The sequence below is a fragment of the Geotrypetes seraphini genome, chromosome 9, assembly GCF_902459505.1.
Source record: "Geotrypetes seraphini chromosome 9, aGeoSer1.1, whole genome shotgun sequence".
Taxonomy (NCBI): Eukaryota; Metazoa; Chordata; class Amphibia; order Gymnophiona; family Dermophiidae; genus Geotrypetes; species Geotrypetes seraphini.
In genome coordinates, this window is record NC_047092.1 from 6,358,973 (window position 1) to 6,373,310 (window position 14,338).

Consider the following 14,338-nt stretch of genomic DNA (forward strand, 5'->3'; position numbering starts at 1 on the left):
TAAGAATTTGCAGCTTTGTTTTTCAAGTGGTAGCCTTTTAATCATGCTGCCATTCAGAGGTTCACCCTCTTATTTTTTATATACATTGTGAAATGAAAAAAAACCACACCAAAATGTTTTTTTGTCATATCTTCCACAGAACTTGGCCGATTCTTTTGAAATTTTAGTGTGTCGTATCCTGAATGAAGTTGATCATAATGTTGTAAATAGTTCTCATCCCACTGCACTACAACGCTACTTTGTGAAAATGAATTGTTACACAGAAGCAGACGATAGCTTCTAAACAGTCTCTGTATCAAAATGGTTTTCACTGTAGAAGACCAAATTCTGATAAAGAATTTAGTACTGCTAAAAGGTTATAGCAGTCGACGATTGTTGAAAGAGTTCCCACAGAAGGTTTGGAACAAAAACAGCCTTGATGTGTTGCTACGCAAGATCCAAGCAATGGGCACTGTGGATCATAAGCCAGGCAGTGGACGACTGCGCTTGATTCATACACAAGAGTACGTGGATGTTGTACGTGATCTTGTACTAAGCCAGGAGGCAGCACCGCAAACACACTGAACAACTCGCTAAATAGCAAGAGAAGCAGGAATAATCCAGACAACTGTGGTTAGGATAATTCATGATGATCTGAAATTAGTGTCTTCCCTAGCAACAGCAGCAGATGAATCCAGAGACCAATGGGATAGCTCACATCTACCAGCAGGCGGAGATAGAGAAACTGATTAACAGGTGGTCCTATTGGCTGGCACTCCTCCTGTCTCATCAGTATAGCTCCTTGCCCAAGCACACGTAACCAGTAATCTCTATCTCCCAGCAGGAAAAGGTCGCTATTCAACTAGCTCCTGAATTCTGGCTGTGGCTGGAACTTTATTTTCTCCTGTTGAGATTTTTCTCTTCAGTGAGACAGGGGTGTCCGGCTGAACGGTGCCGGCTTTAGAGGTTACACTTGGGCCCCCCCTTGTCCCTGCCTCACCCTCCCTCCATTGCTAGAGGGTCTGACTGGGTCTCAAATTTTTTCTTCTTTCCCTTCTCTGTAAAAAATAAAAAAAAAGACCACAGTTGCTACATTCTGCCATGCTTTTGCTGCAAACTGGCTTCAACCGGCCCTAACAACAAGCTGTGAGTATGTCTGGCTTTTACAGTTGTTTGAACTTCAGGTTCTGTTTGGGAGTCTTAGTACTGTGGGTTCGGTCATCATACATTTAAGGTATGGATATTTTATTGAGGCTAAGTTTTATGACTAGAAATCCATGGAGGGAGCCGGGACTTCCCGCCCTTTGCATGCACGCGCTTTGTTTCCTTGTTGGTTACAGCGCAGCAGTAGCGATTCGATTTCATGCTCGTACTTGTTCTCTTTGTTGGGTTTCAGCGCAGCAGTAGTCCTGTTTATTCTGAGGCTCTCTTTCATCAGTGTTTGTCACGGCCATGTGCAGCTGATTGTGCAGGTGCCGGTTTATAGCAGCGCGCATGAGATGGGATATGTTTTTTCCGGCGCTGTGGGCCATTCTTCTGCTTATTCCCCGAGTCAGATTTTCTTTCTATGCAAGCTGCGGCAGGGTAAATTTTGCGGGGCTCGAATCCGACTATGTTTCTAGGAGCGTTGATGCAGCGGCCACGTGTCAGCGAGAATCAGGCGTGCGCATGGGTCTCCGGCGATGGCGGGAGAGCTGCAGCGTCCCAGTAGTTTGTTTCCAGCTGACTTTGGTCAGGGTATGCCGGGGCTTCTCTCCTTTCCGGTTCAGACAAGTTGTATGTGTTTCACCAGCTTTGGGACAAGCTTGGGCAGCTTTATATGTCTATGTCTGTGTTCCTGCTGTACTCATAAGCATAAGAACATAAGAACATAAGCAATGCCTCTGCTGGGTCAGACCTGAGGTCCATCATGCCCAGCAGTCCGCTCACGCGGCGGCCCAACAGGTCCAGGACCTGTGCAGTAATCCTCTATTTATACCCCTCTATCCCCTTTTCCAGCAGGAAATTGTCCAATCCTTTCTTAAACCCCTGTACTGTACTCTGCCCTATTACTCCCTCTGGAAGCGCATTCCAGGTGTCCACCACTCGTTGGGTAAAGAAGAACTTCCTAGCATTCGTTTTAAATCTGTCCCCTTTCAACTTTTCCAAGTGTCCTCTTGTTCTTTTATTTTTCGAAAGTTTGAAGAATCTGTCCTTCTCTACTCTCTCTATGCCCTTCATGATCTTATAAGTCTCTATCATATCCCCTCTAAGTCTCCTCTTCTCCAGGGAAAAGAGACCCAGTTTCTCCAATCTCTCAGCGTATGAGAGGTTTTCCATCCCTTTTATCAAGCGTGTCGCTCTCCTCTGAACCCTCTCGAGTAACGCCATATCCTTCCTAAGGTACGGAGACCAATATTGGACGCAGTATTCCAGATGCGGGCGCACCATCGCCCGATACAATGGCAGGATAACTTCTTTTGTCCTTGTTGTAATACCCTTCTTGATTATGCCTAGCATTCTATTTGCTTTCTTAGCGGCTGTTGCGCACTGTGCCGTCGGCTTCATTGTCATGTCCACCATTACCCCCAAGTCCCTTTCTTGGTTGCTCTCATTCAATAATATCCCTCCCATCGTATAGTTGTACCTCGGGTTTCTGTTTCCAACATGCAATACTTTACATTTCTCAACGTTGAACTTCATCTGCCATCTCGCCGCCCATTCCCCCAATTTGTTCAAGTCCCTTTGCAATTCTTCGCATTCCTCTTTAGTCCCAGCTCCACTAAATAGTTTTGTATCGTCCGCAAATTTTATTATCTCACACTTCGTGCCTGTTTCTAGATCATTTATGAATATATTAAATAGCAGCGGCCCGAGCACTGAGCCCTGCGGAACACCACTCGTGACCCCCATCCAGTCCGAGTAGTGGCCCTTCACCCCTACCCTCTGTTTCCTACCCGCCAACCAGTTCCTGATCCATCTATGTACGTCTCCATCCACTCCATGGTTCTTCAGTTTCCGGAGTAGACGTTCGTGAGGCACCTTGTCAAAGGCTTTTTGGAAATCAAGGTATATGATGTCTATGGGGTCTCCTCTGTCCATCCGTTTGTTAATTCCTTCGAAGAAGTGCAATAAGTTCGTTAGGCACGATCTCCCCCTGCAGAAACCATGTTGGGTTGTTTTCAAAAGTTCGTTTCTTTCCAGATGTTCATCGATGTGTTCTTTAATCAGTGCTTCCGTCAGTTTCCCCGGAACCGAAGTCAAACTCACTGGTCTGTAGTTTCCCGGGTCACCTCTTGATCCCTTTTTAAAGATGGGCGTGACATTGGCTATCTCCCTTGAAGGAAGCTGCTTGTTTAATCGGACTCTGGGGTTAGCACTCAAGGGGTTTACCAGAGAGACTCTGACCTGTGCTAGGTCACCCAATCTCGGTTTGTCTCCAGACTGGGGCGACATAAGGCAACTCACGGCACAGTGAGATCAGCAGTAAGATAGTGCCCTGTATTTCACACAGGTATCTCATTGTCTCTCTTGGGGTCCCTGCAGATTGAGCCTTTGTCTGTTGGTAACTGTCCTTATTTGGGCCTCTGTGCTGCGCTGCATGTGTCTAGTAGTGGCACAGGATATTTATGCCTAAAGGTAGTACAAGCAGTTTCCAAGTTCGGGCTGTCTCTATGGGCATAATGACACTGCGCATATTCCTGCGGCCAGGACTCTCTTCTTTATTTCTGAGGGGGCCTGGACTTCAGATTTCCATGCTTATCACGCTGGTTTCTCCCGTCACCATTTTCTCATGACACATGCTAGACGGGCCCCCCAACCAGACAGAAAGGGCTGTACAGCTCCTTTTAACTAGGAGCCAGTTACCTATTCTATCAAACCCATGGAAGATCACGCACTATGTGGCTGTTAGCCTCATCCCTGAAGCTCTCATTAATGATGTGAGCTTTGTCTGATACCTGTAAGGATGCTGTTGTTTTCCACGGGGCGGTAGATGCAGCATCTTGATTGAGTCTAGTACGTATTCACTTTAAAGGACATACGTATTTCGCTCATGTTGCATGGGGTTAGTACTGTTTTCATGGTTCCAGTATATTCCTCTTTACATTGTGAACCTTGATTTTTCCTAGGAGAATCTTCTTGCAGATCCTACAGTCTTATTCTGCCATTCCCTGACCTTCTGCACTTCATTCTGAGGGGATCTTGACTTCTTCCAATGACTCTTCAGGCTTTCTCATGAGGGAGAAGACACTATAATGTCAGGTCAGAGGGCTGTGAAGATTTTTCAGGATGCTTGCATCTTTGCATTCTCCTCAGGTTTTCCAGTTCGTTCTTGGAGTCTCTATGTTTTGTGTTTCCCTTTTCAGTGTTACTGGTCCTCAGGACGGTTCTTGTAGTTCTTCGGGAACTAAGGGACGTTGTTCCACTTACTGCATGGTGCCCGAGATAGGGGGCATTGGGCAGGCTGGATCCCATTCTGCTGAATTAGTTTCTCGGGGTTACACATTTCTGCAGACAACCTGGGAGTATATTTACATTTTCTCTATGGACTCCGAATCAGCACTTGGTTTGCCTGCCTCTCTTGGAGCGGCGCTTTCGGTTTTGGCACATGCCATTTTGCCTACCCAAGGCTTCACGAACGTTTTAGGTGATGTGGGCGGTGGTACCGTTTTGACGCTACCAGGCGATTCATCTAATTTCTTCTTGACTGCCTGCTTGATTCGGACGACTTCCAGTCGGGCCATTTGACTGACACGAAAAGGGTGATATCTTTTCCTCAGTTCTTTACACGTGCATCTTTGAATTTGCACAGCACTCTTTTCTCCTGTACTATTTATAGGTATATCGGGGTGATGTTTTTATTCATATAGGAGAGACGTGTGTTTCTTTCTGGAGACTTGGGCGTGGGGTCTCGGTCTCAGATTGGTATTCTTCTTCGCTTACCATGACCAAGAGTATGGGATTCTGTACAGTTTCTGGGATCCATATTGCTGACTCCACTGGGGACTTCGGCTTGCTTTCCCCTTCTTACGCTACAGCAGTTGCTTTTGTTCCGGTGGTTCTCGGTATCTCAGGGCACCAATTATTTGGTATGCTCCTCCTGCATCACTCTGTATGATTTGGTGGCTCCACGCGATTTCTCTTTTCAAGGCATGCCTCGGTCTTTGCTGGACTATCTCATGACCACCGACCATCCTGTGGCTTCCATCCTCAGCTCCTGGAGTCTGGTCTTCAGAGGCGACTCAGTACTTGTTCATTCTTCTGCTCTTGAGCAGGGTCAGGCTACCTTTCTGGAGCTTCAGATCATTCTTCCGGATTGCCGCTGAGGGTCCTTTTGGTCAGTATTAGGATGGGGGTATTTCTCTACTGCTTGGGCAGTAAGTGTTGTACTCATTGGCAGGTGAAGTTGTTCTGCTTCAATGGGTGGACTCTCATCTTCGTCTTCTGTTGGCAGATCCTTTTATGGATCAGGATAAGAGTTTGGATAGACTTTCTCTCCGCGGAATCTGAGCATGGCCCATTTCTTGTATGTTACAGTGTACAGCGCTGTGTACGCTCTGGAAAGTGTGCATGTTAGTAATAGTGTAATCTTCTGCATCCTGGATATTGAGATTTGTGGCTCAAGCGTTCTAGCTCTTTTTATGGAAGTGAGATCTGCTTGACCTAGACCTCATGGCCTCGTCTCTCAATTCTTAGCTTCCTAGCTTCTTCGGCGGGCCCAGGGAGTGGGAGTTAGAGGGGGTAGCTGCATGGCTCCTTTCTCGCTTCTGCCTTCTCTTTTTCAGTGTTTTCCGCTGGCTGATGATGGCTTGGATTTGCCACCTCGAGCTCGCTTTCCGGGCACAGTATTTGTAGAATCTCTGGATTGGCGGTGCCATCCTTACTTTGCGGATTTGATGAGTCTTTCAACAGCCGGACTAAGAAGTTTCCTGGTATCTCCGGCTTTGCTCGCCTAGGGTCCGTTCAACATGGATATTTGTACTACTTTAGTATTACGACCTAGTTTTTTGAAAAATCTTGGCTGACGTGTAAGGATTATGCGAAGCAGGTTGTTTCTTCTCTTATCCAGGTGCTACGGACGTCTTCTCCTGTGGCTTCTGCTTCCTTTTGGAGGTTTTTCCTTTCTTGGGTGCTTCTTAACGTTTGAACCACTCCAGGGTTCCTTTTTGACACAGGTGTATTGCCGAGGGCTTAGCGTTCAATTCCCTTCAGCTTCTAGTGCCATTCTTAGCTTGTTACAAGGGCTAGGTATATTGCTCTTCGCTTACTTCTCAGCTTCATGTAGTTCAGGTCCTAAACAGAGTGCGGTATATTCATGCGCCTCTTAGAAAGCCCGGTTTGGAGTACAATCTTCACGTACTTCTTCTCAGTATACCGAAGGCTTCATTTCATCCTTGTCTTTTGGGACTCTAAAGGGCTGTGCCGTTGAACATGGGGTTTCTTGTGGCCATGGCTTCAGCTCTGCAGTTTTCTATGTTTCAGGCCTTGTTCAACGGGGATTCCTATTTCTGATTTTCGAAATATGGGGTATCAGTTCGGATGGTACCATTATTTCTTTCTAGGGGGGTGTCATCCTTTCTTTTATGTCATGCTCGCTTTTCCTTCCTTCTTCCTGGGAGGGGAAATTGGGAGCAGTGCTTTTATTCACTGCATTTTTTGATATGTACGTAGCGTTCTCTGTGAGCTCGGTTTCTTACGACTTTTAGTTGTTTATATCTCCTTTTTGCATTCTTCAAGGGACGCCTCAAACGTTTGGTGGCGTCCGAAGCCTCCATCGCTCAATGGGTCCAGGAGGACATTCTTTATGCTTGCTTGCTGGCAGGGAAGCGGTTGGCGAAAGAACTTCATGACCATTCCGCTGGAGCGATGGCTACTTCTTGGGCTCGGCCCAGAGGTTTTTTCCTTGGAGGAGATTTGTCTCGCGGCTAATTGGTCTTCCGAGCGTGCTTTCTCTCCCCATTTCTGCTTGGATGTGGGGGCGCATGCGGTAGGGGCGTTTTGTGCTTCGGTTGTTGTGGAGGCGGCGTTTGCTTCCCACCCAGATTGAGGATTGCTTTGCTACATCCCATTGGTCTCTGGATTCATCTGCTGCTGTTGCTAGGGAAGGAAAAATTATGTTCTTACCTGTTAATTTTCTTTCCCTTAGATGCAGCAGATGAATCCAGAGCCCCACCCTTTCTGGATATTGTCTCTCGGTTTTTTCTTTTGCAACTTTCGCAGTTTGTTATTATGGCAGGTTGTTTTCTGTATTATTGCATTTTGAGATTTGTTATGGGAAAGAAGTTTTTTACATGCTATGCCTATTGCTGGTTACGTGTGCTTGGGCAAGGAGCTATACTGATGAGACAGGAGGAGTGCCAGCCAATAGGACCACCTGTTAATCAGTTTCTCTATCTCCGCCTGCTGGTAGATGTGAGCTATCCCATTGGTCTCTGGATTCATCTGCTGCGTCTAAGGGAAAGAAAATTAACAGGTAAGAACATAATTTTTCCTTAAAATGCGTCGTGCCCAAGAGTTAACTTTACATAGCAAAGACACACGTCTGAAATGGTGCAAGCAGCTTTTGACCAAGTACCCAGAGCACAGTGACAACTTCATCTGGTTTTCAGATGAAAAGATATTTTCAGTAGCTTTACCGATCAGCACACCGAATGATTGCCTTTATGTGCCTTCAACAACACTGAAGCGTGAGATTAATGCCAAATGCCTACTATGGACCTGTCCAACCTTCAGCCAATCAGTCATGGCCTTGGTCGCAATCTCGAAACTCGGATTCACAGATCTGTTCTTCATCAGTCCTAGGGTTAAGATCAATGCTGCATACTACCGGACTGTCCGTTTGACGTAGAAGCTGTTGCCAGCGATCCATTACATGTTGAGAGACTACTTTTTCTTCCAACAGGACAATGCCTCAGCAAGATATGACAAAAAAACATTTTGGTGTGGGTTTTTTTTTTTGGGGGGGGTTTGGTTCACAGTGTGTATATAAAATCAGAGACTTTTGGGATTAGATTCAGTAAATAGTGTATCAAAATCAGCGCAAAAAAAAAAATGGTGTTCAATGCTATACTATAATGGGCCTTCAAAGATGAACGCCTGTTGTAGAATAGCGTTGAGTGTCCAAATTTGAGCGTTTATCTCCGATATTCTATAACACTGCGCAAATTTGAGGAATGTCTCTGACCATCTCCTGTGACCACAACCCCTATGGTATTTTATAGAATAATGCGTAGCAAGATGTGTGCAAGTTATTACTGTAATGCCGCCTAGATAGAGCCGGCTGATAATTTTTTAAAATAAATAAATTGGTAACAGTTAGCACCTAATTGGTTCATTAGTCAATTTAATTGGGCGCATATCTTAGATCAGCTTCCAAGTTGGGGTTCTTTATATAGAATCCAGGAGATTAGTGTAGGGACAGGGGTTGGCAGTTCCAGTCCTCGAGAGCCGGAGCCAGGTCAGGTTTTCAGGATGTCCACAATAAATAAGCATGAGATAGATTTGCATCTCAAGGAGGCAGTGCATGCAAATCCATCTCATACATATTTATTGTGGATATCCTGAAAACCTGTTCTGGCTCCGGCTCTCGAGGACTGGAATTGCCTACCCCTGGTGTAGGAGATGGCTTATATAAAGTACTCTGATAATTGAAAGGGGCATCTTCCAGTTAGGGAAAGGGATGGGGACTTATATACCTCCTTTTTATGGCTTTGGCATTTCAAAGCTGACATTCAAAGTGGTGGACACTGGAGGATTAAGTGACTTGCCCAGGGTCACAAGGAGCAGCACTGGGATTTGATCTCACAACCTCTGGATGCAGAGGCAGCAGCTCTACCAGTGAGCTCCACTGTCTCAGGACTTGTGGAATAAAGCTCTCTGGGAATATCTTGCTTTTCAAAAGGCTTCCAAAGTTGATTAGATCAGGAACCTTTTTTACAATGTGATCTATGATAGGGAATATTTTACCTGTTTTTTTATAAGTTTTGTATTTTGATGTAAATGGTTTGATGTGTTAATTTCTTTTGTACTATGTATGTTGGGTTGTAAGTCAAGTGGAGATCTTTTTCATGGGCTTGTAGAAGTCAATTTGTAAATATATATTGACTACTTGCTTTTTGTTTTAATCTAGGGGCGAGAAGGTGCCCAGATTGAGCCTTGGGAAGATGCCGACTACCTTCTTTACAAAGTCACCGATAGATTTGGCTTCTTACAGTAAGTTGGACAGTTCAATGAAATGCATGAAAAATGAAAGCTTTTAGGAAATTGTTTGTTTTCACTGTGGACAGAACATAAATTTGGATCATATTAAGAGGAAATGCAGCCTTCTAGCAATACGTGTCCATATCCTTTTCTATGGGGATTTAGTAGACCAAAACATGGGCAATCAAGTTTTCATTAACAAATTGTATTTTGTTGCAAACTGTAGCTGCAGCCTATGCGCTGCCACCCAGTTTAATTATTTTATACAAGTTTATTTAAGCTCTTTTAGACTTTGTGTTTACATAGCATATAATATTTTAAGTAAATAAAAATATAGAAGTACAGTGGAACCTTGGTTTGCAAGTATAATTTGTTCCAGAAGCATGCTCATAAACCAAAGTGCTTGGATATCAAAGCGAGTTTCCCCATGGGAAGTAAGGGAAACTCGCTTGATTGGTTCCACATTCCACCAGCGCTGCTCGCTTCCACCCCACCATATCCCAAAAAGACCCCCCCACCCCTGAGGCAGCTGGCGCACTTCCACCCCACCCCCAAGAACTGGAATCCCCCCCACTTCTGCGAGCCCCCATCCCCTAATAAATGGCATCGCCCACCCACCCAAACCCAAACCCTTACCACGATCTAGCACTGGCACGCAGCACTAACCCACAGGACTTGCTGGTGCCGGAAGAGCCTTCTTTTTGCTGCTGATCTCTGCTGGGCTGGGCCTTGAGCATCTGCGCATGCTCAAGGCCTTCTGGATCCCGCTCTCTCTGAGAATCTCATTAGAATCTCGGAGAGAACGAGAGCCAGGAGGCCTTGAGCACACGCAGATGCTCAAGGCCCAGCCCAGCAGAGATCAGTGGCAAAAGGCAGACTCTTCAGCACCAGCATGTCCTGTGGGTTGGTGCTGCGTGCCAGTGCCAGATTGCGATAAGGGTTTGGGGGTGATGCCGGTTCTCGGGGGTGGGGGCTTGCAAATCGAGTCAACACTCGGTTTGCGAGGCACGATTTGCAAGAGTGTTTTGCTCGTCTTGCAAAACACTCGCAAACCGTGTTGCTCGTAAACTGAGGTTTGACTGTACCTGTGTGTGCATTGCTCTTTGTTTCATAAATACAACAAGTATAATACTATTATTTATCATTTCTATAGCACTAGTAGACGTACAAGGCGCTGAACATTCAAGAGAGAGTGCCTGCTCAGTAGAGCTTATAATCTCATTAAGCAGACAAAGTTGATTATATCAGGAACTTTTTTTACAATGTGATCTATGATAGGACAAGTAGGGGGTTTGGGAGTCTCTCAGAGAGGCAATGATGAAAACAGGCCTGGGAGCTTTACAAGTGAGTGGGAGTTAGGAGTTAAAAGCAATCTCATAAACGTGGGCTTTTAGCCTAGATTTGAATACTCGCTGTACAAAACCAAAAGTGATGGGTAGACTTAAAAATAAAACAAAAACTGTGGATACAGATGTTCTGGAGATAATTTATTAAACACTGACATATAAAACCATGAAAATTCAATTAAAAAAGTACAATGCTAAAAAATACAACGATAAAAATTCAATCGGACCCTACACAGTCCGTGTTTCGGCAAACACGCCTTCCTCAGGGGTCCAGTGGTTTGCAACCTCACATATAAAGAATTGGACTGAAAACAGTCTATTGTCTTTAAACATGTGAGCAAAGAACACCGCAGACAAGCTGAAGTAGCAAAAAAAATTGCTAAACCCCCACTGAATAATGCGGAATGCAGTACATTCAAAATATAAACTCACTCTTAGTCTCAAACGAACAGTGCACTAAACGAAGAGCTTAAATTAATGGAAAAATGTATAAATTGTGAGTACCCAATGTGCCTGATGGAGGAACAGTTGCTCTCGCATGGGAGCTTCCTTTGAACCTTCCACAGAGGATTGTGGTCATGGAGAACATCAAAGGGCCTTTGGTGAAAAGGATAATTCAAATAAATTGAAAATTCAGTGTTCCAGAAAGTATATTCAAACTGTCCAAATGTACTATCCTGAGTCAATCAAATAGTGTCACAATCCTGCTGACTGATGCAACAGTCTAGCGCAGTATTTTCAAATGATTCAAAAAACCTCAAAGGTTAAGTGTGGGAAAAATGGATTCACTTGAACACTTATCTGAATCTTTGGTATGATTGAGCTCGGTTTTGGAAATTAGCATCCTTCCTCAAGAACCTGTTATAACAGTGAATATGTTGATAATCTTGTGCTGGAGCATGGCGAATCGCGTGGGAGAGTGCCATACTGAGTTACTTGCAGATAAGTAGAAAATTACACGATAACATGCTCATGTCAAGTTGTCATCAAACTTTATTTAAACATCTGAGTGTTGCTATGCCATTCATACAAAAGTATGCCATTTAATACATTCATTTAAGCCTAGAGTTTGTCTTGCTTGCAATTCAAATATCCAAAATTGTTCCCGTAGTTGTAACCGGATTAATTTAACTCCCCTAAAATCAATTTTTTTCAATGGTCAACCATCATAAGTCAGAAAATATGTGACCCTTTTCAATACAATGAGGGAGCATCGGAGAACTTATAGATTTGGTCTTAAGTCAACTTTTAAGTTCAATTAAACATGTTCTAATGTTTCTACTCATACGTCCCATGTAAATCATCTGACCTGGACATATCCAAGTTTCCAAGTTTATTAAATGTCTTGATTCATCGCCTATTCACATTTCTAGGCGATGTACAAATTAATATCATTTACAATAAATACAAATACAAAAAAGAAAAATTAAACCTTAAATGGGATTTAACTGACAATACTAAAACATAAGGAAAATTATTTAATTCGAGGGTTACATACAGTTATTATGTTTAAAAATTCAAGGGAAATACATTGGGATGGGTAAACAATAAATTCAAAGAATTAGCTTGACAAGCAGAGAGATTTATTCAATAGTAGACTTAATCATTAAATGCATCTATAAATAAGAAGCTTTTAAGAAGAGCTTTAAATTTTCCTAAATTTTTTTCTAGTCTTAGGTAGAGTGGGAGGTTATTCCAGGACTGAGGGGCTGTTATAGAGAAGATTGTGGTTCGTCTTGTATTGATGACTTTCAATGAGGGGATAGCTAAGAGATGTTGATCCTGTGATCTGAGAGATCTAGAGGAAGTATACGGTATTAATACTCTATAGATAAAGGCAGGAGTTTTAGATTCTAAAGTTTTATGTGTAAGTAAGCATTGTTTGTAAATGATACGGTGTGCGACCGGAAGCCAATGTGCTTTTTTAAGTAACGGTGACACATGGTCAAATTTTTTAGCATTATATATAATTTTAATGGAGGCGTTCTGTATTACAGATGAGTGGTGATCTAAGTGATAGATTAAAGACGTAGTCATACCAATTAGTGAGTGTTCCGTAGAATGATTTTGTCTAAATCCTGTTTGGTTTGGGTGCAATATGTTGGTTTTTTCGATGTATTCTGTTAGTTGGTTAAATACAATTTTTTCAATTGTTTTGGCTAAAAATGGAATGTTAGCAATTGGTCTGTAATTAGTTTTTATTTCTGATCCTATTTTTTGATCATATAGATAACCCATGAACAAAAAGTTTGTGCGTCCCCAAAATTTGTATGAATTATGAGTGATGGGATTAGTCCAAGTTTGATAAATGGAAGTCATGATACAAAGTTGCAAGGTCCGTGAAGAGCTTGCATATGTTGAGTATATTATCCAATCAGCTATATTTCTGAGATGAGTATATGGAATGCATGTTGTCTCCTGAAAGGCTTCATGTAACTGGTGGCGCATGCTTTTAGCTCTGTCATAAAAAGTTAATACACAGATCAATTTAGCCAAAACAGTGTTAAGTTGAGACTGTAATAATAAATCCGGGTTGGCATATAAGGCCATTGTTTATTCACAATTTATACGTTTTTCCAATTAATTTAAGTAACTGAAAACTTGGCTCTTCTCTAACATGTAATTCTATTTTCCCCCTTACTCTTCCTTTCTATATATAAGCTCATGTAAACCTTTTCCTTTCTCTTCTTATATTTAAGCTCTTGTAAACCGTGCCGCGCTCCACTTCTGTGGAGATGATGCGGTATATAAACTTAAGGTTTAGTTTAGTTTAAGTACTTCATTTAGTGCACCATTTGTTTGAAAATGAGTGAGCTTATATGTTGAATACACCGCATTCCACATTATTCAGTGGGGGTCCGGTACATTTATAGATTTGAATACTACCAGAGACGGAGCTTGACATACGGACTCGGGCAGTCTGTTCCAGGAGTATGGTGCAGCAAGAGAGAAGGGACGTAGCCTGATGTTGGCAGGAAAGGAGAGACTTGCCCGATGAATGGAGTTCCCAGAGAGGAGTATAGGGAGAGATTGAGGAGCTGCAGAGAGGAATGCACTTGTAAGTCAACAAGAGAGTTTGAACTGCATGTGGAAATGGATAGGGAGCTGATGAAGTGACTTAAGGTGAGGGGTGATTTGAGCATTCTGACTCAACAATAGTCTCTTCATCATAAGAATAGTCTTACTGAGTCAGATCAATGGTCCATCAAGCCATGGTCAATCCAAACCCCCTAAATAGTAGCAACATTTCATGCTAGCAATCCAGGGCAAGCAGTGGCTTCTCCCATGCATGCAGAGTTAGAGAGAATTCTGTGAACCATGCTACAAAATCTTTCCCTGTTTGTTAGAATATTAAAAGAAAAGTTAAAAAGAAACAAATATCTTTCTCTTTGATCTCCAACAGTGTTTTTGTTTCTCTCTCAGTAGACTTTTTTTTTTTAGGGAATTTAATCCAACGTAAACAGAAAGGAATGCAACTGTTAAGTCTATGAACTAAGAAAACAGTTTTTTATCAGCTATCACAAAAATGTTTTTAATAACAAAAAAAAACATACCAATTCAAAGGCACTGTGGTTTCTTGATGTGATTATTGGTGCTAATAAAATAGTCAAATGAACTGATCATATCGGGCAATAAATACCAACTTTATAAAATTATTAATTTATTGATGTTTTCTAATCATTGATAACTCAAAAGAAAATGCAGAGGGAAATCCCCAAGCTTCAATTCGAATTACAGTGTTAAATTTAAAGATCCATCTTGGCTCTCTTCAACAATCCTTTTACAAATTAGGGATTAGGTCCATAAGTTCACTTTTTTTCCTTCTCCACTCA

The 14,338-nt window shown here is 42.8% G+C and overlaps 1 protein-coding gene across 3 annotated transcripts in view; it reads left to right on the forward strand.

Annotated features, from left to right (window-relative positions):
• USP6NL (USP6 N-terminal like) overlaps positions 1–14,338 on the forward strand; it is a 163,806-nt gene that overhangs the window by 93,897 nt on the left and 55,571 nt on the right. For all 3 annotated transcript variants that reach the window (XM_033957921.1, XM_033957922.1, XM_033957919.1), the window contains exon 3: positions 9,089–9,171. In XM_033957921.1, coding sequence (XP_033813812.1) covers positions 9,089–9,171 — 83 coding nt within the window. The remainder of the gene's footprint in view (positions 1–9,088; positions 9,172–14,338) is intronic.